Below are 26148 nucleotides of genomic sequence, written 5' to 3'. Positions count from 1 at the left end.
ACGACGTACGTTCAAAGTAATTGAACACCGTGAGATGAAATCTAATAGTTTGGCTGAAAAAGTTAATAGCACATGACCCAAAATGAACCCGAGGTAATCTAGTTCAATCCAATTTGACCTTATGCCTAACATAAAACTAAAACATGCGACAGTTTGAAAGTAAACCGTAGAAGTTTCACTTCTTTCGAGTTTACAGTCACAAATATAATTTTATATCATTGACATCAATAAATCTATTGTTGGTGAAATGGGTAAGTAATATCAAGCTTGAATTTATTTATAAGTATTGGAAAATATTGATATTGCAAGATTCCTCTTGCAAAATAAGCATTTTGTCTGAAAGTGTCAGAAAAGTTGAGGAGTAAAGGGTTAGCCTAGTGATGGACATGTAATACGGAAGGATGAAAGTCTCATTGCCAGAAGAATGGTAAAATTGCAAGTAAAAGGACACAAGAGGGGAGGAAGGCCAAATAAGAAATGGTTGTGTGAAAGAGGACGTGTGTGTAAAAGGAGTAAAGGATAAAGTAGAAGGGAATGACATATTTTGCCCACAAAGTGATAAGGTAAAAGATGATTATTTTGCAAAGCGTGTACTCGTAGAACAATACGTACTTATATTGCAGAGGTGTTGCATAGTCTGAAGGATGTGTGCGCAAATCTTTAGTCTCATGCGCCCTTCGTAGCGATCCCACCGGTCGAACACCCGTATCAGCACGCTACAAAGGCCTGTCTTCACGATCTGCATGCAGCATACCTCTGTATGAGTTACCGACGGGTGATTGATCTGACATACATTTATTGCATTGAAAGTGCATTTATTGCATTGAAGTAGACAATCACAATGTACTCAGTCACATTCAGTTGCTTGTGTATTAGTGGTTTCTTATATTTTGTGTAATTTAATTTTAACATAAAAAAACGAGACATTGTATGCAAATTGCAATTGCGATTGTGATCTTAGGATATAATTACAAGTTAATACATTTGTAGATTGCTATATCGTGTAACATAGAAACAGATTGATGCATTAACCTGGTTAACGGAATAATATACATCAATGAAGACTTTAAATTATTATCATTCATAATTCACATATAAGACCCTTTTACCTGCATTTATTTACCTATATCAGTTTTTACCAAAAACAGTGTCTTCTTTCGAAGTTTTGTGGCCAGTAGTGCAAATCTAATGTGTACAAACTATTATGAAAAATATGTGACGTTTCACGCTTAACTGTTTTTGCTAAAGTAGTCGATAGCGTCGAGACAAAGGCGAAGTCGTGCAGTGGGGATGAATCCAAGACTGACTAAAACTCTTTCATACGTCGCTATTGCTCCATCTCGTATTAAAATAGAAGTTGTTACACCTGTAAGAATAATTAAAACCTTCATTTAATCTAACGTTAAGTTTAGAGAATTTACGTGGGAGTATATAATATAAATAAAGCAGAAATTTAATAGAAATATTCATAATAACTTACTATTTTTTGCAAGTTGTTTCAATATAACCAGTAAAGGAAATATTAACTTATTGTCCGTGTAGTGACCTTTTAAAATAAGATGCATTGTTCTCCCACATCCTAACATCCTTACTTTCATTGCGAATTTTGGATCTGCAAATAAATTTAACTTTTGTTTAAGATCATAATATGCTAACTTTCTTCAGATAATAAAAACTGCAATGTTTTCTAAATTCTGAATTTCTCAATGCTTAGACTATAGGTTTAGACACTATTTAAAGTATTTTAAGTAGCCTACCCAAAACTCGGGTAACAACTAGTGTTATTCTCTCTATTTGCTATTTATTGAATTTCCAGACAAATCTTTCTAGAGTTCAGTTCTGTATTTTTTTTCACATAGTTGTCGAGCTTAGGCTGGCTGGTTTGAGCAGTTAAGAAGTGATCAACATACATGGACGCTCTTACAGTCAGAGTCAACAGCTTGAAACTGCCATTGTTCAACCGCGCGAAGCAGTTACAACTACTTTTTCAAAAAGAGCAACTGTTGAGTTTCTTGTCGGTTCTTCTCAACAGAACCTGCCTTCCGAACCGGTGGTAGAAATACTACGGTGGTACTCTTTACAAATAGTTAACTGAACTTTCAAAAGTGCTTGTAAACTGAGCCTACTTGAAATAAATGAAAATTTTGTTTTTTTTTTAATTTCAAACGGTTGGAGTATATACGTCCGTAGAAGCCTGTAGTTCACTATACAATCGCAGCTTTAAGCAGTTGATCCTGACTGTTTCAAACTATTCGTGTACGCTCGGCCTTAGCTTTGCTTAAGACGGGAGTTCTGTATGGTTACCTCTAGGTGCAAGCGCTGCCAACACCCATACCAGGTCCTGCATCATCAACTCAGTGCTGACATTGCTGTCCCGTTTAGTGTGAACGCTCAGTAGCGTACGGAGCACCACCTGAGTGCCGTTTATGGATACGAAGTGCTGCGAACATTGCTGCCGTATCATGTTGTTCGCTGTAACGTTTCGTATTTGATATTAGGATTCTTTTGTAAAATTGAATATTTAGAAAAGGATTGCTAGTCTGAAACAATGTCCTATCCCGTCTATCTACATTTCGAAAATCTTTGGTCTTTCATTTTATTTACATGATAAGATGCCGACAACTTTAGCCGCATGAAAATCGGCTATATTCCCAATTAAGCCCTCAAATCAAGAATTTCTACTAAGTTTTTTTTGTTATTGATATATTATTAGATACGGCAAAGAATATTTGCCATATCTTTTAAATATGACCAATATTCCTGTTTCTCTCCGATTAGTCGGAATAGACTATGTTAGGAGTGGGTACGACAATAGTCCAGCGAGTGGGGATCAAACCAGTGATGAGTCCGGCCCCTTTACCACTTAGCTACAGCTAAACTTAGCTTTGAGCTATAGCTTAGGCTAAGTTAAGTAGATTGTCTAAAATTTCATTAGCCTTTACTATTCTTCATAAAATTTCAACTTCCGCTTTAAAGTAGGCACAGTTGTAGAATTCGTTCCTCGAAAGCTAAATAATTATGCTCTCATTATAACCTACCTGATGTAAAAAAATTACGGAACTTAATAAGAAAATGTGAAAATAAAAAATGCCTTGATTAAACTTTATTTTGTTTCAGATATTCAACTTTGCTTGCGAAAAATAAATATTATAGTGTGTTACATAAGCTTTTAAATACAATCTATTAGTCATATTAATTGCACTCACAACGTGAATTATAAAGCTTGAAAGCGTATCAGTGTCAACATATTTATTACACAATCTTTTAAATGTTATGGTTAACAACTTAACAAGGTTACTTGTAACTATTCCAATGTCTTCTAATTGAGTTTCGCTGTGTTAGTGGGTGTTTTGAATAAAGAGCAAAAGTTTTGCGTTGCGTAGATATAAGGCTCACATAATGGTTGTGAGGTATTTTAGTGAGTAAATAATCATTTAAAATAAGTTGGAAAAATAAACGTATGCAATTATGCATGTAATGCAAGCAGTAAACAACACGTTAAGGTAAAAACAGACTAAGCGATTTCCTGCCACGACGCGACTCTCATTTTATTAAAGCAATGTAACTAGTAACTATATAAGAAAATACTTAACCATATTGAAAGAAAGAACTAAAAGAAATGATGATTACTGTAGAAGAGTTGACGTTCCCCATATAATTACAAAAACAAAGTGACAATCGGCGAAGCACATAGCACGGTAATCAACACGACGTGATCGCTATAGAATCACAATATAACTTATTAAAACATGTTAGAAATTTAATTTGACCTTGCTCAGCGCACACAGAAAATTATCATTATTCATTATATTTTGCTATTAATATACATTATATATTAAAATCGCGATTAAAAAATGGGAAGTAAAAACAGCAAAGTGAAAATTAATTTTATGTATCATATACATTTTTCTTAACTGTCAAATATACAAAAAAATATTCATAATGCTCTAGCAGTTTGAAGCAGTAGGACTACAAACACCGTGACACGAGAGTTTTATATTTTAGAAGTCGAATTGATGCCTCCACAAGTCACCCACCGCAGTCGCGTTAGTAACACTTTTGTACATTCAGAACAAATTCTGGGTTCTGCGTCAGAAACGTTCAGTCTGTTTTTACCCTTATTTATTATCATACAGCATTCACGTCAGCAGCAATTAAAAAGCCTCACTCGTTGACATACCCTTTTTAATTACCGGTACTTTATTTTCTTTCCCAGTCTTTTTGTTATCCTTCTTCTTGCTAGCTGGCACTTCATTTGCTACTGTTTTTTTAATGTTATTAATACGGTTGTATTTACGGGTATATGTATTTTATAATGTATGTAATTAAATAGTTACCTGAAAATTTTTTTCCTTTTCCTTGTTTTAAACATAATGCTTCTCTTAATATAGATGTAATGTAAGTCAATGTAGGCGTATCTCTTGAGTTCTGTAAGTTAATTAATTGTTACAGTAACAGTTCATTATTAAGTATTTTTAGGGGAATCCAGGAAGCAGTAGCGTAACTATAACATCCAAGGTCTCTAGCTGATTCAATCGAATGGGGCCCTAAATTTTTTTTTAAATTTTACATTAGTCCTCCATAGCCTTGCGGTCCGAGGATCCCTTCTAGACGTGGATTCGTGGCATTTTGCCAACCCTGCCATAGCTACGCCCCTGCCCCTAAGTAATGTTCTTAATTAAGATATCTACTGTAGATAGTACCCTTACCTCTAATATGGACAGTAGCATCTGTATAGCTCCCGTTTGTTTGTTCCATAGTTTATCAAGTGTGCTTTGACGTATATGTTTGTCTGTAAAGAAAATATTTTCAACTTATTTCTTATTAGGTACGTTATCAACCCATGTTCGGCTCACTGCTGGGCTCGACTCTCCTCTGAGAATGAGAGGCCAATAGTCCACCATGCTGGCCCACCGCGCATTGGTAGACTTCACACACGCAGAGAATTCAGAAAATTCTCTGCTATGCAGGTTTCCTCACGATGTTTTTCCTTCACCGTTTGAGACACGTGATATTTAATTTCTTAAAATGCACATAACTTCAAAGTTGGAGGTGCATGCCCTGGACCGGATTCGAACTCACACCCTCCGGAATTGGAGGAAGAGGTCATTTCCACTGGGATATCACGGCTCTCACGGTACGTATAGAATTCTTGAAATCTATTAAAGCCACCACAGTCCACAGTTTAACTCTGTTAAAAATGCTCACGACCGAATTGTGCAGAAGTGTGTGCGCAAGCACAGGTGCACTATTCTATTCCCTCACTCTAATAATCGGACGGCAGATCGACGCAGTGAAAGATCAGGAGCAGGACAGACGGCTTTACGTGCTCTCCGATACACGGGGGTGTATTAACACCGCCAACTTCCCAACTCCAGGCTGCTATTAATTAATATATCCCAATAACGTATATCTTTTGAACCAGCTAACCACCGGACCCATGAAGTAGCCAAACTCTATTATTGGCTACCGTACTTACCTATGTAGGACCACAGCTGTCAAACTTAAAGCATTTATCACATTATGTATTCTGTGCTTTTATACAATAAGGTACGAGTATGTCTGGCCCACTCAGGCCCTCAGATCATTATAATTTTTTGTTTGACGTATACTGAAATACGTCAACAGCAAGAGGATAGCCTCGACCGTGTCCACCTTATTGGCTTCCGCAAATTTTTGTCATAACAACGCCCGTGCCTACTGAAGGCCTACAAGTGGTCTTTTAAAAGTGCGTTACACTCGTCTATTTCTGAATGACTATTTTCTGGTATAATTACCCAACTATCCAGTGTCACACGCACTAATAATGTCTAACGCAATGACCTTGGCATTGGTGTAACAAAGTTTTTTGGTTTATTGACGAACGTGATGTTGATTGACAGTATATAAATTTCGGCCGGGTCGGGCTACATGTGATACAGAGTTGGAGTTAATATCCATGCAAACATCCATACAAACATCCATACAAACATTCATACAAACTTTCGCGTTTATAATATTAGTAGGATTGAGAGTGTAAATAATAATTTCATGACCTGCGGAGGTTTTTCAAAATTTTCAATCTTATGTTATTCTCAGTCGTCTTTAGAGCCCTCCTAAATGGGATTCCTTAAGAAATTACTTAAATAATTTATAGGCTAATTCAGCCCTTGCAGCCAAATGGTATGACGATTCTCTTTCTTCGATCACAAACGCTTTAAAAACTAGAAAAATGTATGGGAATGACAGATCTTTATTACGTGACCCGTTGATAGTTTTCGAAGCGTTTGCGATCGTAGAAAGAGAATCGACGTGCCACTTTTTTACAGGGGCAGGACTGGTAAAAACAGCTGAAGATCATTAAAATTTCACTTGATCCCACATAATTAGTTGAGACGTGTTGAGGCTAAGAGTGCTATCACTCTGGATATTGATGACAGTGACATGCGGGGCAAACCTGGCATCAGTCCAGAGCGGCACGCGCACTGTCACGTCACGTGACGCAGACGGGGACTTATGCTAAGGAATCATACACACGAGCAACTTTAAATCCAAAGACGAACTGATACAGTAAAAACAAGAATATATTAATCTTCAATAGTAATAAACCACAACAACACAATACAACACAACAACAACAACACCAAGAAGTCAAAGACAAGTGCGAGTTTGACTCGCGTGAAGAGGGTTTCGAACAAAAAACTATCATTTCTTTTGGAATCTGCTCAAATTAGTTCTGAGGAAACTTGACTTAAATTTTAAACCCCGATTAAATCTCCACAATGCTTTACTCTGTAACCTAAGTGGAACACCGTGAGGTTAGATTCAGTATAAGTCTGACTGTAATTTATACGTAGATAGACTAGAATAGACTAGAGGATTTTCCTGCGTAGAAAAAGGGAAAATATATATTGACTACTGCTTGAATTAATCCAAACTTAAAACCGACACCAGCTTTCATAACTGACAGTGGCAGAGTTCGACAAAGTGGTAGAACGGTGCTTTAATAAACCATCACCTTAAATTATTCTTCTTTAAATAAAATAACCATTTAGAAGAAGAAGTTTATAGACAAACGCACTTGATCTGATCTTATTATTACATCTATTTAACTATTACTCAATAGAATAATAATAAAAAAATATATTTCAGTTAGTTTGCATAATACTTTTTAATTCTTGCAACAAAATATAAATATGTTTACCCAACTGTGTAATGTTCAACCGTTTTATATTTATGCAAATAAGTTGAATTGAATTGTATTTCAATAAAAGACTTGCCTATAAAATGTTCCTAATTGTAGCTCTCTAGAAATTACTTTTAATGTCATGGCAACAAACTATTCGTGTGGGACGGGTCGCTACGTGGTCTCGATGTTTTCAGTCTATAGAAGCTTTAATATTCATTTGGAATATTTCTGTAGCTTTTAGATTTTCAAACGATTTCATTATGTACGTTTCCCAAGAAGTTTGAATAGCATTTATAGAATTTATACAAATATACTAAACACAAAGAAGGGATTCGTCTTAGTCACTTAGTCTTCTCGATATTCCTCTACGGCTCAGAAGCATGAGCGATATGTGCTATTGGCCGAAAGAGAATAGATGATATTTGATGAAGTTTTCTAATTGGTTATAATACTTATCTAATAGTCTTCGAACAGTGCGTGTTGCCAGTGATGACCTATGGTTCCGAGACTTGGTCGCTAACTATGGGCCTCATAAGAAGGCTCAGAGTCACACAGCGGGCGATGGAACGAGCTATGTTAGGAGTATCTCTGCGTGATCGAATCAGAAATGAGGAGATCCGCAGAAGAACCAAAGTCACCGACATAGCTCAACGAGTTGCGAAGCTGAATTGGCAATGGGCGGGGCACATAGTGCGAAGAGCCGATGGACGTTGGGGTCCCAAAGTGCTGGAATGGCGACCCCGCACTAGTAAGCGCAGTGTTGGCCGACCCCCCACCAGGTGGACTGACGACATCAAGCGAGTCGCAGGGATTCGCTGGATGCAGGTGGCTCAGTATCGTGATGTTTGGAAGTCCCTACAAAAGGCCTATGTCCTGCAGTGGACGTCCATCGGCTGATATGATGATGATGATGACTTATCTAATAAGGAGTGCGACCACAACTAATGTTTTGATATTTTAATACGTTAGACTTACATTACATTAATTTCCATTTTATTTTAACTTGAAGATTTGATTATAATCTATGTGTTTATTTGGTATACGGAAGGACTATTTGTTTTATTACGGGCTATTTATTATGGCGATAAATTATGCCCGCTTGATGTATTGCTGCCACCGGTCATTTACAACGTTTGCCGGGAACACCCATCATAATGTTGACCGGGAGTGCTGCCAACAATATTGTAAACACGGGCCGCTTCCAGCTGTGGTTATAATGTATCATTTTTATCAGGAAAGCTTATAAAATCTATAGTGTGTAATCTATATATATAAAAATGAATTGCTGTTCGTTAGTCTCGCTAAAACTCGAGAACGGCTGAACGGATTTATCTTATTTTGATCTTCAAATGTTTGTGGAGGTAGGAGGGAAAACCATAAAAACAACCCTTTTCTATTTCCCATACAAACGTTTAAGAGTCAAGGGGTAGGGTATGGTAGGGGTAGAGTAGAGTATGAGGAAGAAGTGGACATAAGTCAAAGCGAAGCTTGACCGGGTCCACTAGTATATTTATAATATGTTCTTAGTTATGTTCAAGGGATGTTGACTTATGTCACATACGAAAGCGAAGGCAAAGAAATGTAGGTATCTCTTTACATACTCTAATCATGACTATGCTTATATACGGTTATGAATATTATGTACAAAATAAGTTGTACTTGTAGTTCAGATGGAAATATTTTCTTCAGTAACCTTGACACGACGAGTTTCGCCGAAATAGATTATGTAGATATTTTTTGTGATTATAAAATGGAATGTCTGATTGCATAAAAATCGAGGCTATAATTCCAAATATTCATCATTCAAATTAGCTTTATGAAACTTATTTTTCTTTTGATTGAAATCGACTCTTTCGTAAACGGAACGGAAGGTTAATTCTCTTACTTGCCGAAATATAAATAAAGCTAAAAATTTTAGCTTTATTCATTTTCCCCAGAATTATAACTACACATTTCTCATGTAAATAAGTCATATACAACACTATTAGAATAAAAAAACCGGACATAAGCCGAATCAAACTCCCCCGCCGAGGGCTTCGCACAAATTAACTTAACCTCAGTGTATTATTACATTTTTATGAATTAATTAAAGAGGTATTATTTAAAGATTTTTCCCTATACTTTAATGGCAGGTGTCCACATATCCACATCGTACATATCGGTACATAGCATCTGCTTTTATTTTAGGGTAGATTCATGCGATTCGTAGGATGCGGATCAGTGGACGCACTTGTATTACTTTCTATACAAAGAATACTACTCGTACGATCCATTTGATGCGATACGTCCGGACACGTATGAAGGTCCGTTTACATTTACAGACATTTAACGTGTCAGATACGTGCCGCAGACAAAATAATATTCTTCCATACAGTGTTTATTAACGTATTTTTATGTAACGCGGCCGCGCAGACATTGACAGACACGGGCTGCGCCCGGCCAGTATTCGCGAAAAGAATATTTTGTCTATGCGGTTCATGTCTGTAGAGTCCTTTTTGAAACCAAGTTCAGGTTTCAAAAAGGACTTGACAGCGCCTTAGCGCCGCGTCTGGGGGACTTCTTTCATGAAAAGGACTTAAGGTGTCTACCTGCTGGGCAGTGTGAATAGACGGACGGACGGATAGATAGATAAACGGACCTTGATGCGGATATGTGAACGTCTATCATTAATGTAAGATCTCACAATCGATCTCACATTACGACATTGTCAATTTTCGTTTAACTTGTATATTTTTTCAAAGAATATGAATTGTAACAGATTTTTTAAAAACCAGAATTCGCCTATTCTTTACAACTAACAACAGCTGTGCTCACATTACTGAGATCAAAACCAACAATTACTTCTTATAAATATCACATTGTTATTTCGTGGCAATAATTCGTTCTACTCGCACTCGTGGAACGTGTTTAATTGATTTGCTTAAATTCCTTTTAGCGTTTTTTTTCGCAAAATTATATTTTGTGCCAAATCATTTGTGTTTAAAACTGTTCGCTACTCATTGGCTAATTATTGTATTCGCACTGAATAACTACAAATATTTTGGTATAAATACATGCCTTGGAAACCAATGTTTAACGTTTAGAACCTCACAACTGAAAAATTTGCTTCTAAAAAGTATGAAACAAGAAAGTTACCTATCATCATCATCATCTCATCATTATCAACCCATATTCGGCTCATTGCTGAGCTCGAATGTCCTCTCAGAATTAGAGGGGATAGGCCAATAGTCCACCACGCTGGTCCAATACGGATTGGCAGACTTTACACACGCAGAGAATTAGGAAAATACTCTAATATGCAGGTTTCCTCACGGTGTTTTTCCTTCACAGTTTTCGAAGCGTTAGCAATCGTAGAAAGAGAATCGATGTGCCACTTTGCTAAGGGGGCAGTATAGAAGTATAGACTAAAAAAATACGATGTACGTACCATGTGATTTACGATCAGATACCCGGTGGCTGTAATGAGCTATGACCCTAATAGCCTATTTACATTTATCCGTAACGTCTCTAATTAAATTAAGGGATCAAGTGGTCAACTCCACAGTGTAGTGAATACAATACTGATGTGTTGAGTTTATCGATCAATAAACGAGACTTTGGCAACTCTAATAAGTAGGTCGCTGTCTTCAAACCACGTGGCACGATATATCACTATATGGCTATCAAATTCTCGTAAAGTAAAATTCTCAGTTTGTTTCAAATTTAAAGTACATATTTCACTGTACATTAATCTTATAAAATACCTATGTACTATAGGTATTTTATTTCAGTTATTTAAAACCCTGTAAATACAAATCAGCGAGTTATGCTTGTAGTGTCTTTGCGTGTTCGAATCAGAAATAAGGAGATCCTCAGACAAACCAAAGTCACTGACATAGCTCAGCGAGTCACTAAGCTGAATTGGCAATGGGCAGGCCACTTAGTTCGAAGAGTCCATGGACGCTGGGGTCCTAAGAAACTGGAACGGCGCCCCCGCACCGGAAAGCGCAGTGTTTGTCGACCCCCTACTAAATGGAAAGCGGTTCCAGAGAACCGCTGGGTGCTGGCGGCTTGACCCCGTTTTTTTTATACAAGTTAGCCCTTGACTACATGATGCAGTCTATGATTGAAGCGGGGTTACTTGCTAGGAAAATCCACAACCCCTTTCCGTTTCTACACGATATCTTACGATATCTTACGGGAACGTTAATTTGCTTGGCGGTACGTCTTTGCCGGTAGCGTGGTAACTAGCCCCGGCCAAAGCCTCGAGTCTAGCCAGCTAGACCTGGACCAAGTAAGAAAACCTCAAGCAGCCTAGCCGGCGATCAAACCCAGGACCTCCGTTTTGTAAATCCATTGAAATAGTCCTGCTCAAAGCATTGACCTGATGGTACGAGTTTGCAATGAGAGTTCTCGTGTTATTATTATCAACAAAGCCTCTTCACTACATGTAGGTAATGTGTAAACTACACTAAATGTACATGATATGAGAAAATGATTTTACTAATGAATTTTTAGTTATTCTGTCAATAATTTTATTTTTGAGTATTTTTCAGAAGCAGCCCTCAGGGAAAGTGTTACCCCCATTCTCATAAAGCATTGCTCCTACATATAATATTGATTGTACCGAAGCATAACCGCGAGGTGTTAAATGCCCCAAATTCGCTCATCTGTAAAGAGAGAAGTTGGAGCCATGCATATAGGCTAAAGATTGCATAAACTGTCCGACCGAGCGCTAGAGTGGAATGGACGCTCGTGTTGCAGGTTCCGATCTAAGCCAATGTCAAGGCAACACTTGATTTATGCCAGCGCCGAGTAATAATAGAACTGTACCGGTTAAACAGCGCTATGTTGAACTTTCTGTGATTGACAACGTTAATGCGAGCCAAGAGCTTATTGATTCATTGTCGATATTGGAAAACTAATTAAAATTCATGCGAATTATGCGGCCGGAAATTAATCACTAATATTGTTGTTAATATTTACAATGTGAATTTGAAGCCTCAATAGCTCAACGGTAATGGGGTCGGATTCATCAATGAGAGGTGCTGGTTCGATCCCCGCCCGCAGTACAATTGTCGTACCCACGCACAGCCTTTTCCGACTAGGGGAATGGGAATATTGATCTTAATAAATAATTTATGGCATATATTCTTTTAAAAAAATATAATGTAATATATAAGAGAGGATGAATGAGAAGACTAACGTATGGCATCATTCATAAGGTGCGGGTGAGAGGAATTGTTGGAAGGAAAGGGCAAACTCTTCCTGGATCAAATCCAGAACATTATCAATAACGGCCAGCTCTAGAGTACTCTAAATCGATGTACGATAGGATATTTTGTAAGGATTGATGAGAATGAAAGAACAATTATGCAAGGATTGTAGCAACTGGATGGACGTGGTCTCTGCCTACCCCTACGGCAATTAGGTTATATAGGGTGCTCGGTAGTATATCCCATAACTCTAGGGTTATATTCTTTACGGAAAATTAATTTAAAATATCTAAGGAACATGTGTTCTAAAATGAATATCTTGGGAGTAAAATATATTTCTTTTGTAAACAGATCTTAAATTGTGTCTCTTATACGCATCTTTATAATTATGACAAAGCCTAGTTTTACGTATTTCAAAATGCAAAAGGCGTGTATTATATAGATAGTCGGAAATACTTGAATTACTTTGTATGAAAACATAAAAGTTTTTATTTTTTAGTCATTAAAATATTAGTTATGCAGTTCAATACCCTGTAGTTATGGGAAATACTCCCGAGCATTCTGTGTAATACTGATCATGATTATTAAGCATAAACAATAATTAATAATATAACTAAATATACTGACACTATGGCGTTACATAGTATTTTTCAGTTTTGTGAAATAATACTATGTAGAAGAAATCTAACAAAGTTCCATCTCGGTTAACCAATAAATTGGTTAAAAGGTCATCATGACCATTATTAACAATCCATTTTCGGCTATTCAAAATGAGAGAAGTTAGGCTAATAGTTTACCATGCTAGCCAATGCGGATTGGCAGATTTCACACGCGTAGAGAATTAAAAAAATTCTCAGATTTGCAGGTTTCCTCACGACATTTTTCCTTCACCGTTTGATACACGTGATATTTAATTTCTTGAAATGCCCCTGAGAAGTTAGCGGTGCATGCCGCGGACCATATTTGAACCTACACTCTCCAAAGGCAAAGTTTACGTCCACTGGGCTTTCCGCCGGGAAAGTAAGTAAGGAGTAATAATAATAGCACCCCAAGTATGCTGAGCAGTAACGCCCTCGTAAGTGTTTTATTGACCCAACACAAAGGGTAGAAATGGTGGCAACACCCCCGTGGTACAGTCGGCACTTATTGTAATGTGCAAGTAATGAGGAGTTTCCGATCGGCAACTATAAATTAATGGTAACACCTGGGGAGGGCGCGCACGAGAGTTTATTCTTTATTGTACGGCGCAAGAATAGCAGTTAAACACGCGATATTACTGCAATGACACTTACGGGTATCTACCCGGATAAGATTGCAATGCAGGCGGGCCTTTCCGCATTATCGCTAGGTAATGGAAACTACTCAGGTATAATCCAATTTATACAAAAAATAGGTTCTCAATTTAAAATATTTAATACTTTGATAAAAAACATATACGTACAACCGAACATTGAAATTTCTCCTTGTTGAAAGTCGGTTAGAAAAATTTAAAGGAGTGACTTGACATTGGAATAGACAACAATGCTCTATGCATATCCAGTTCGTTTATTTTTCGCCGTTATTAGTATAATAATTCAATTATTCATTGAACTTTATAAACTCTTGTTATTGTATTTACATACAACGATTTTACCGATAACTATTTGAGTGATATTAATAAATAAGGAACTAAAGGTTTCTTTTTGATTCGATTTTGTTTTAATTATGGATTTAGTAATAGCAATTTAATCTCTATTCTCTGTAAGAATTATAGAAGAACAGTAGGTAGATATAAATTTTATTTCATTTGTCCAATTGTTACACTTGTTAATTTAATGAAATAACGATTATAGTGTACAAATTGAGTTAGTAATGATTGAGCTAATTAATATACACATTACATTAGTGGTTCGCTAATTAGAGTAACCGACTCAGCCACTCTATATTTAGATGGCACACGATTCACGATTTAGCATTAATGTAACAACAGATTTAGCATGATAATCTTCACCACGTTACTATATATTCTCCACCACGTATATTCTCAATCCTTATCATCATCATTATCTACCCATTTTCAGCTCACTGCTGAACTCGAGTCTTCTCTCAGAATGAGAGGGGTTAGGCCAATAGTCCACCACGCTGGCCCAATGCAGATTGGCAGACTTCACACGCGCAGCGAATTAAGAAAATTCTCTGGTATGCTGGTTTCCTCGCGATGGTTTTCCTTCGTCTTTTGAGACACGTGATATTTAATTTCTTGAAATGCTGACGACTGAAAAGTTGGAGGTGCATGCCCCGGACCGGATGCGAACCGACACCCTTCGTAATACTTGTACCTACGAGTATACTCGTATATACTATGCTAAATTATCACTAGTTTAATCAAACCAAAGTTTGATAGAAATATATTTCGTGGGCCAAAAAGGCGTAGTGTTTACGAGTCATTCAAATTCATTAACTGCCGCTTAACACGCAAAAAGTTCTCCCACAATTTGAAATAGATTGCGTAACTTTGTTATTAGTTGGCTGTTGGAAGTTTGATATAGAGCATAAAAGATTGTTCAGTAGGAGGGTGAACGATATAATCGTTGGTTGGTGGGCTAAATAGGTTGTTAACTTTTTGGAACAGGCTTCGTTTCATTTATGCATTTTTTATGCTAAATACATATGCGCTGATATATGAGAGTCGTGATAGCCCAGTGGATAAGACCTCTGCCTCCGATTCCGGAGGGTGTGGGTTCGAATCCGGTACGGGGCATGCACCTCCAACTTTTCAGTTGTGTGCATTTTAAGAAATTAAATATCACGTGTCTCAAACGGTGAAGGAAAACATCGTGAGGAAACCTGCATACCAGATAATTTCTTAATTCTCTGCGTGTGTGAAGTCTGCCAATCCGCATTGGGCCAGCGTGGTGGACTACTCGCCTAACCCCTCTCATTCTGAGAGGAGACTCGAGCTCAGCAGTGAGCCGTATGTGGGTTGATAACATATGCGCTTGACTATAATCATTCTAGATTGAAAACTAAGTAGTGGAACTACCAAGTTGAAGATCTCTTTCAAAGATGGTTCGAATATGCTTATTAACTTTTATTTAAAGGAGTACAATTCATTAGGTATTCATTTCATATAATACATATTATTTTTTAAATCATAAAGTATTTATTTTCGAAGCTACGAGTTGTGAAATTTGACAACCTCCGTGGCGCAGTGGTATGCGTGGTAGATTTACAAGACGGAGGTCCTAGGTTCGATTACCGGCTAGGTCGATTGAGGCTTTCTTAATTGGTCCAAGTCTGGCTGGTGGAAGGCTTCGGCCGTGGCTAGTTACCACCCTACCGGCAAAGGCAAACCGCCAAGCGTTCCGGTTGGAACTGGAACCGGAACCTGGTCGGTCTGGATGTCGTGCAGAAACCGAAGCGTGTGTGGATTTTCGTCCTCCTCCTAACAAGCTAGTCCGCTTCTATCTTAGATTGCATCATCACATAACATCAGGTGAGATTGTAGCCAAGGGCGAACAATATGTAAAGAATAAAAATATATGAAGTCGAGTGATAAAGTCTTTAGTTTTATTTTTTTCACCAGCTTTCGTCAAGTATTTATGTTACTTTATTTTCGTTTTTGGCAAAAGCAAGTATAACTTTATATAGGAGCTTACCGTCTCAAAATAAAATTATTTGTAATCAAGCTGTTGACAAATAAGATTACGATCATATATATAAATCACAGTCCATAGCGATCACTCTCACTTTGCTGCATTTTTGATTGTGTGTTCTATTTGCGTCTTATTTGTTTTTAAACCGACGAAAAAAGAGGAGATTCTCAATTCGAGTGTATGTTTTTTTTTTGTATGTGTGTTACCTGATTACTCGAAGACGCCTGGACCGATTTGAATAATTCTTTTTTTGTTTGAAATGGTATACTCCTAAAGTGGTCCCATTGTCACCATATCAGGATCTGAAGATGGAATCCTGGATAGATCGAGGGGAACTATTAAAATTGTAAGAGCAACTATAGCGTTTTATATTTTAATATCTACAATCTTCTATATTTCCTAAAGAAACTGATCTATTGGAATACCTTCGTCTAAATAATCGGAAAATTGAGATTTGTCTAAATGACACGGTGAGCTTTAGTCAGTCTTTCCTAATTTTGGTTTTGTTTTAAAACCCCATGTCGCTATTAAAGCAAACAAAACTATCAACACATTTTTGAGATTTAGCGAGACAAATGAACAGCAATTAATTTACACATAAAATAGCAATTAATTTATAATTTTTACGACTTGTTTACAAGTCTGTGAAGTTGTATGTATCTGTATTAACTTCTGTTGGAATAATATATGTAACTTGTTACATAAAATACAGTTTCAATTAATATAATATACGACCTACAATGTAGTGCTTAATTTACAGAATGATTTCAATATTTATCAATTTTAAGATAATCGTTTGGTCCAATTTGTAATGGTTCCCTTCTTACACAACATGATGTATGCATCTCAAATTATCTCTTTTACAAAGAATGCAAATGAGAGATTAGTTCGAAGATCTTACGAGCGTTGGTCAATTAACACTATAGAGTTTTTTGTTCTCCGCGAAAGACATCGCCCAACGTAATCTTGGCATTGCTGCCAAGTAGCAAAAAATAAATGGAGCAGCGTCAAGCTTTTAGGTAATAAAAATGTAATATCAAAACATAATTTGTTTTATGTAGATATGAGTATGAACACCAAATCTATCAAGAATACACTCAGAGAATATATTGGGATACCTGAGTGACGCCTTTTTAGCTGAAACTACGTACCTTATTGCATATAGTATAGATATGTAGGTTCATTTCTACAGTAGGTTGGCAGACAGTAAGCTTTTTGAAAATTTTACACCTTAAGTAGTGATAAAGGGCATGAAAGTTAGTATGAAAACCATTTATCTACGCGAAAGAAACTGCGGTGGAGGCGCTGGTTAGTATATGATAACTGCCGAGCCAACATGTCGAATGCTTCAATGTAAGAGTATGAAAGTATTGACGGCCTCCGTGGCGCAGTGGTATGCGCGGTGGATTTACAAGACGGAGGTCCTGGGTTCGATCCCCGGCTGGGCAGATTAAGATTTTCTTAATTTGTCCAGGTCTGGCTGGTGGGAGGCTTCGGCCGTGGCGAGTTACCACCCTACCAGCAAAGACGTACCGCCAAGCGATTTAGCGTTCCGGTACGATACCGTGTAGAAACCGAAAAGGGGGTGGATTTTCATCCGATTCCATCTTAGACTGCATCATCACTTACCATCAGGTGAGATAGTAGTCAAGGTCTAACATGTAAAGAATAAAAAAAAAACCAACCAATGGTTGATGATTGGTCTTACAATCCCCACCTCAACGCCTCCTGTAGAACTGAAAGATGTTCTTTACGATGCGAACAAGTGACCTAACTAACGACAGACAAAGCTTTCCAAACAATACAATTAAACGATACGGCATCTTGTCAAAGATGATGAGGTCTCCGATTTCCACAGTAATCCATTCAAGTGATTCTTTTAAATTTATTATTCATTGTAAATAAGGATTGTAAGTTAAGTCCATTAACATTGATATTAATGACAACCATGTCCATTAAATTCCAAATTTACAAGTTTTTACATAAAATTGCAAACGGCGACGTGATAAAGACGATTATCCGCATTATCTACAATTTAATGTCGGCCATATTGATGTCGGATGTTCTGAACTTATCGGCCTTTTGATTGCTAAACTATAATGGGAATACGATGTATTTATGCAAATTATAGGTTCCTTTTATACTAAGTTGGCTGTTCCAAGAAATAAATTGCAGACATTTCTTTACAAAGTGTATCCAATGTATTTAGTAACAAGAACTTGTCCTTCGGAAATCTTATATTATTATCGCGAAAACTTGTACAAATACGTAAGTACTTGTACAAGATTTGATTATAATACCTAACTTTTAATAGTCTAACTCTAAATCAAAAGACTACCTGACTTATTTAAATATAGATAGTTATGTGATACGGTAAGAATTAGTAATAAAGACTGACTTTTATTTCCCCTTCCTAAAAAATACCTACCCTTCTAGGTTATTTAACTAAAATAAAAAGGACAATAAACATGGCAATAAAAGCGAGGTTCTTTAATTGGACACTATGATAATGAGTTTTCCAAGTAAAATAGTATCAAAGAAGTTTTATCTGATACTAGCGATGACTTCGTCTACGTGAACCCTTACCCCTACCCCAAGTATCCTATGTCCGTCTTCTGGTTCTAAGCTCTCCACTAAATTTCAGTTAAGGTTAAATTTCAGGTTGGCTAGTGTACCAAGAATAGTGTAACTAGCACGACTTTCTTTTATAAATATGGATTAATGATTAATATCTAATCTAATTCTTAATTCTATAATGTGTATGATCTAATTCTGATAATTTTGAGCACAGTACTGAAATAAGTGACGCCAGCTGGTATAAATAACACGTTACTGGGTTTTACGTTCAGCAACTTCCGATATAGTTTTATGGCGATTAAGATTCATAATATTAAGAGTAGGTGCATATTCAATGTAAGATACGACTGTAAGTAAACCATTTTATTAGTCGTTAGTGAACGTCTGTGACTTCATCCGCGTTGAATTGGTTTCTCTATCTAACAAAAAATATTCTATCGTGTTCATAAAATGAGCGTCTAAACAAGGTTTTACAGACTACAGTCGACTAAAGTATCAGGTCAACCGACTGAAATGCGTTTTTATTATGGCACATTTCTTTTCAATATGAACCGATTTTAATAAAACTATCATGTTTTGATTTGAAGCTACAAGTTTGCCAAAATACATAAATGAAAACTGCAATCAAATCGGTTCAGCCGTTCCTAATTTTAGCGTGCATAATGCCACGGTTTGTTAGTATTTATGTATGGATATGGATTAACATCCGAGAACACACATTTTTTTTTGGGGATAAACTGAGCCTGGTTGACATTATTAAAAGCTGCAAATTTATTGAATTATATCTTGGTTGGTTTTTAGTTACTTGGGCTTTGGATGCGGTGGTAACTGGAAGATGACAGAACAAGCGCGTTTAGTAATACGCGCGTATACTTTTTTCCTGATAAATGCTCCGTGTGCTGTGGGACCGCCAGGAAAACATTTCGATCCTGAATCAGATTCGAGATAGCTAATTATTTATCTCACTCTCAGCTGTCTACCACTAGAGTTATTTTGGTCATATAGCCCGCCAACTTTCAGATAATTTGGATAAATTCATAATTATGGGCAAGGTGGAGTAGAAAGTGCCTATCATCTAGCCGCTGGTCTGACTAAAAGTTGCTTACTCCTTTCCACTTACCTACCCTAGCCTTACAACGGCTATCAGAAAAGCAGACGTCCGGAATGAGTGGAAGAAAATTGTGAATAACGCGTCGAGGACACTGCAGCGCGGAAAAGTCTTCACCAATGAGGAAAACGACCAATAAGACCCATCGGAATGGGAATCTACACGGGTAATCAAATGGGGAACTACACGGGCAAAAACCGCGAATTGAACTAGCTGAACTAGTACCTAATTCTTAAATAGTAGATGTAATGTATTTTCATTTGAATATTATGACGTAGTTTACTTGAAGAGAGACTATTTTCAGTGTCAGTAAAAAAACTAAAGCATCTTTTCACACCCGTGTTCTTTATAATTAAATACGTTCTCGATGGCTCTTATTTTAATGACTGACGCTGCGACACAAGACCTTGCAATTTTTATCACCTTTTAATCAAAACAATCTAAATTTAGTTTCAGTCGCAACTTTCAGCAAGACTGACGTAGACGTAGATACGAGTATAATTCGCATTTCGCACTTCCTTCGTTTAATGTGGTGATGAAAAATAATTTTCAAGAAATAATACTTTATCTAAAATGCTGTAGAATATATACCTATGTACACAACAGGTACATTAGCTGTATAGTCCGAGCGGTTGCGATAGCCAGATATTACCTCATTATATTCATTATATTATATGATACCTCATTTTAGTAAAGTTAGGTCCCGATTCGCACGAGAGTTGTTCACGGACGTTAAAAAGCGTTTATATACAACAAATGCATTCTCAAGTATAATGTTCACACGATAGACACATATGTGTGTAAACTGAAGGAGCATCAACAAAGCAGATAAATTAATCATTTGTCTAGGTTGAAATCCGTTTACCAAAATACCGTTCTCAAGCATTCGAAGTCAGTGTTTCAATGTCAAACGCCTGATCCTTATATCACACTAAATAACAATTTAATAATGCGTACCTTTAGTTTTCATTAACAAAAACGAGTTGCCACATACACAAAAAAAAATATAACAAGTAAAAAAAATCCCCATCAGGTAGACTGACGACATCAAGCGAGTCGCAGGGAGTGGCTGGGTTCAAGCGACTCAGGGACTGTGGTGTTTGGAAGTTCTTGACGACCTCCGTGGCGCAGTGGTATGCGCAGTGGATTTACAAAACGGAGGTCCTGGGTTCGATTCCCGGCTGGGCCGATTGAGATTTTCTTAATTGGTCCAGGTCTGACTGGGGGAGGCTTCGGCCGTGGCTAGTTACCACCCTACCGACAAAAACGTACCGCCAAGCGATTTAGCGTTCCGGTACGATGTCGTGTAGAAACCGAAAAGGGGTGTGAATTTTCATCCTCCTCCTAACAAGTTAGCCCGCTTCCACCTTAGACTGCATCAGGTGAGATTGTAGTCAAGGTCTAACTTGTAAAGAATAAAAAAAAAGTCCCTACAAAAGGCCCATGTCCTGCATTGGACGTCCATTGGCTGATATGATGATGATGATGTTGATATGATGATGTACCGTGTGATGAGAGGCGCGCGTTGATCCTGGCAGTGAGGGCGCGCGCCACCTCAGCGGCGTCCGGCGCGCGCTGCTGGAGAAGGCGCAGGCGCTCGAACAGAGCCTCGGCCGCCTCGTCCGCCATGCGGAATGCTGTATCACAGAAACAATGTAGTCAGCGCGTTATCAACTGAAGCGTAGGCCTAACATGCGCGCCACGACAATCTGGCGAAGACAAATCAAGCAATTGCGGCTGAACCGGAAATATTGTTTTCTTTTTCGTTCCAACGCAACGAGAGCGATATTTCCGATGCGGCGCTATTGGTCGATTTGTCATCACGGAATGTCATGGGTCGCTTGTTAAGCCTATAGGAGCAGGAAAAAGGACTGGTCTTGTAGTTTGTAGTAGCCCTTCAAATAGGCTTCATATTATGCCCAGACGACTCAGTTATCTTCTATTTTCCCTACTGCCTTTACACTATATACTTTCTTGCGTTATACTACTCGTAGCTGTGCCCATTGTTTTATGGTTTCACCCGCGTAGATCCCATTTCTTTAGATTCAAGCACCCGCACGGTTAATCCATGGAATGTTATGATATTCGTCTCATCTGTTATTATAACGTCAGCTATTTGCTAATTAAAATGACGTCAAAACCGGTCTAGCCGTTTCAGAGACTAGCCGAAATAAACAGTAACATAAAAAAATGCAATAAGTACCGTATCTATTTTCGTGAAAAGCTACAACATTTATAAATCGGCAATTATACTCTTCAGACCAGAACAAACCAATGCTATTTGGCGGCAAAAATAATGACGATTTTCTCATAGTTCTACTATGAAAAGGAAGGTGTTTGTAGTACAAATGACTGTACAAAAATGCACTTGTTTAATTATTTGGTAAAATGATTATTATCATTTCTAATAATTTCAACAGTTTAATTAATTAGGTAGGTACTTTTACTTACTTATTTTTATTTAATGAGTTACGTTGTCTATCCCAAATTCATTTAAGAACACATCATAAACTTAGGAATATGGACATAATTGCAGTTACTTATGTAAGTATTTTAGAACAAAGGTGTAAAATATAAAAAATATTACAGGAAACATGTTATTTTGTATTAAACTGAATGCAACGCTGTTGTCTATGGTCAACAAATTAGAATTGTCATGAATGTCGGCCAAAACATACGAACGGCTCGTGTGAACGCGTGTTCTGTGTTTAAAAATTGTGATGCCATGCGAAAATGTAGGTAGATATACACAAAAGCGACAGTGAAACGTATGCAGCGTAGACGTACGTGAGTGCGTTGCTTTGTGTTGTCCCCTTGGTGATTGATTGTGACAGTTTGTAAATAAACAATGTGCTTGTTGGGTATGTATGTGGCGAGCTCCGCGCCCCGCGACGGCCGTCGGCCGACTGACGGACTGAACAAGACTTCAGCGCTCGGGAAGTGCTGAAAAACTGTCAGACGGCGCGGGGGCGGCGCGCGTCTGATAAAATCTATTCTCCCGCCGTCCGTAGCCCTTGGGGTTAGTAACTAGTGTAATGGATTTTGTTTGGTTTCTATTGTAGGCCGCTTAGGGTAGCCGCTCACTGACAATTTTTAGTTGGCCGATAGTTGGACGACTTTTTAATTGTACGTAATTTAGTTGGACAGATGTGCGGGCTGTCATACATCGCTGCACCTGTTCTATAATCGGCCGATTAAGTCGGCCAACTAGAAGTTGTAAGTGAGCGGGGGCTCTTAGCGTTCTATATTGTCTATTGTTATCGCCGCGTTGCAACGACTTGCGGTATAAGGCGTCCGTCGTACGGACGTCTTCAGTTCAATGTGCTCAGGGCGTTCGAGCGTAATCACTTCTGAGTCTGCTAAAACTATGTTAATATATAAATGCGAAAGATCATTCATCACATAATCTCGAAAACCGCTTGATGTACAAAGCTGATTTGGCAGGCAGTTTATAGTTAGTAGGTATCGCGATAGGGCCGGACTAAAGAGGTCTAAGGGCGGACGAAGTCGCGGGCGTCCGCTAGTACATCTATATGAATAAGTATTGTAATAGTATTTAATACAGAACGGTTGGAGGTATCTAAAAAACATATAAATTGTCCGGGGCATCACTTAGAATAGTTTTGATTACAAAGTTCCCAAGGGCTCAAATAAGGAGCTTGATACCTATAACTAGTTAGATAGATAAAAATTAAATTTAGCAAAATACGTTTCTTTTTCGCCTTCTTGATTTCTTGCGGCGTTTGAACCGAGGAGTCAGCCTCTATCACCACATCCTGTAAATAAAATGGAAAATTTTGAAAAACCCCCGAAGGTCATGAAATTATTAATTACACTCTCAATCAAGTCATCAATATTTTCTTTCAGGGCGCTTTTATTTGAGACCCCATTAGAGTATATTTGCAGACATTCTTTTCCACTTTTACCATACACACCATAACTTTTGAACGGTTCAACCGATTTTCATCAAACATGTCTAAGAACACTCGCTTAGAAGTCACCTTTAATACAAAAGAAACTAAATTGAAATCGCTTCATCCGTTCGGAAGCTATGGTGCCACAGACTGACAGACAGACAGACACTTTAAACTTATAATACCCCTGTTGTTGCGTCAGGAGTTAATAAAAAATAGTAAGCATTCTTGAAACAGACACAATCTGATAGCATCAAAGAGTTCTGAATTATCGTCGGTAAAATTGTCGAATTGTCGGACACAATATTATAGACGTAGCAAATTATAGTCGTGGAGGAGAGTTTTCCTTTCTACCCAACTTCCAGACTTCGGTGAGTTTGATAACAAATACGCCCCCTGAAAATTTAAAGTGTCCGATAAGCCAATTTATGCAGCATAGATAAAGTGAGATATTTAAAATCATGTAATAGCAGCGAAAATCGGCAAATTTATCCCTGAATCGGTGTCATCAACGCACCGCAGTGTAATCATCAATAAATATTTTCCTCGGCTCAAGAAGAACAACATTCGAAAGTAAATTGTAACTAATTCACGTATAATTTGCAAACGAAAGCTTACCCGACATTTTTCATTCATCTCAAAATAGATGTATAGGAAAGTTTTATTTTGATCTTGAAATACATTTCATTTCCAAATCGTATGTTAATTTGATACTTTATAATCTGTAAGTAAAATGTCATTGCGAATCATTGACACACTATCTGTCTTTATTACTACCGGCCAGAGTTTATTTCATACCTTTAATATATCTATCAAGTTTTTATTAGAAATATTTTAATTCTTCGGAACGAATGTATGTATCGTTAAAGCTACTATACAAATATTGTATTGTATGTTTGTCTAGTGTGTGAATTGATTTACAGGTGTTGTGAATAATTTATATAAGTATTATGTAACACTTTTTGTATTTTGTACAATAAAATAATAAAAAAAAAAAAACATAAATGTCTTCCAATATCTATGTGGATTTGTTTTAATATCATTTTTGTATTTTTTTTTATTCTTTACAAATTAGCCCTTGACTACAATCTCACCTGATGGTGAGTGATGATGCAGTCTAAATTGGAAGCGGGCTAACTTGTTAGGAGGAGGATGAAGATCCTCACCCATTTCGGTATATCATCATCAAAGGAAAAACGTCGTGAGGAAACCTGCATACTTACCTACCTGAAAATTTTCTTAATTCTTTGCGTGTGTAAAGTCTGCTAATCCACATAGGACCAGCGTGGCGGACTATTAGGCCTAACCACTGCAGGACATAGGCTTTCTGTACAGATCCAGACATCTGTAGCAACAAACATGTGGCAACTCGATTCACTTTTTACAATCGAAAACGCTTCGAAAATTAAAAATATATGGGATTGACATTATCATAGATTTCATTTCATTTTATAGGCGGTTTAGGACGACAACGCGTTTCCTATTGCAGGATCGCAATTCCATCACCTTGGGACACCAGCGTCCACCGGCTCTTCAAACTATATTAGTAGAAACAAATACATAGTATGTATTTTTATGAGATATTTTAGCACCTATAACCACTAGCTTTAGCGGTCTATGTTCTGTACCTATAACACTATAATACGCTTACTTCGGGGATAGAGAGCGACATCGCCATCTAGCGAATAGATTTGTATTGTGTAAATATACTTCTAATCCAAATTACTAATCATTTGCATAGTGCAGTCAGGTGAACAAGTATTCTATCGAATTCGTTTCCTATCATAAAAAAGAGACTGCACGTAGGTAGCATTTACCGACAAAACAAGTGCATTAATTCGTTGCTACATTAACGTTTTTATACCGCGTTCCTGATCAACAGTTATTGATCAGGTTCGTGGAAATGTCAGCAAGTGACGTGTAAGCAAATGTCAGTCGGTGATCTGCAACCGCTGAGATCTAGAGCAGCCTTGCTAGGAATAGGGTGACTGTTGCCACGGATCGATTGCAAGGACAGACAGCGGACAGTTGATACTTAGCCTAATAACTGTCACTGGCTGATTGGTAAATATTTTGGCCGTATGTAAAGTTTTGGGTTTGGTTCTTGACTTGATTTAGTAATCTTTAGTTTTTAATCTAAAATCGAATCGAATAAACATCGATAAATATATCGACATTCTCGTAGTATTAACAACAAACAAATTTTAGAATTTAAACTATCGTGAGTGTTATTCATATTAATTGATTATGAAACACGGCTAAAACTCACGTGATATTACGTCGTAATATCACGTGAGTTTTAGCCGTGTTTCATAATCAATTAATAACAAACAAATTAATAACGAGGGTATAAATCGCTAGTCATTTTACACCTAATAATAAATATACCTACTTAACTTGGTCTTAAATTAATGAAAATAATATTAATTAATAAGCTTAGTACAATTAGATACAGTTAATATATTTTAAATGCCATTCAAAAAATAATACTTTATTTAAATAAATAAGTTATGAAATGAAATGCGTGTTCTACCTTAATTTCTAGTTTGTA

The 26148-nt window shown here is 37.2% G+C and overlaps 1 protein-coding gene across 7 annotated transcripts in view; it reads right to left on the bottom strand.

The window, feature by feature from the left end:
• The window catches only part of LOC112055824 (cytosolic carboxypeptidase 1), a 98337-nt gene extending 75649 nt beyond the window's left edge, over positions 1 to 22688 (bottom strand). Inside the window, exons 1-9 of one of the 7 annotated variants that reach the window (XM_052882405.1) lie at positions 22471 to 22688; positions 21189 to 21320; positions 4710 to 4792; positions 4338 to 4428; positions 4181 to 4261; positions 2305 to 2472; positions 1481 to 1612; positions 1235 to 1366; positions 613 to 756 (exon numbers count right to left, since the gene is read on the bottom strand). In XM_052882405.1, the coding sequence (XP_052738365.1) occupies positions 613 to 756; positions 1235 to 1366; positions 1481 to 1612; positions 2305 to 2472; positions 4181 to 4261; positions 4338 to 4428; positions 4710 to 4792; positions 21189 to 21312 (955 nt within the window). In that variant the 5' untranslated portion in view covers positions 21313 to 21320; positions 22471 to 22688. Of the gene's footprint in view, positions 1 to 612; positions 757 to 1234; positions 1367 to 1480; positions 1613 to 2304; positions 2473 to 3038; positions 3161 to 3206; positions 3534 to 4180; positions 4262 to 4337; positions 4429 to 4709; positions 4793 to 21188; positions 21321 to 22470 lie in introns of those variants that run through there. The other 6 variants (XM_024096070.2, XM_024096071.2, XM_024096072.2 and 3 more) reach the window with 6 other exon arrangements.
• Between the last annotated feature and the right edge of the window lie 3460 nt (positions 22689 to 26148).

The sequence above is a fragment of the Bicyclus anynana genome, chromosome 1 (assembly GCF_947172395.1).
Source record: "Bicyclus anynana chromosome 1, ilBicAnyn1.1, whole genome shotgun sequence".
Classification (NCBI taxonomy): Eukaryota; Metazoa; Arthropoda; class Insecta; order Lepidoptera; family Nymphalidae; genus Bicyclus; species Bicyclus anynana.
Note: the sequence above shows the minus strand (reverse complement) of the source record. Positions and strands in the feature narration are given on the sequence as shown.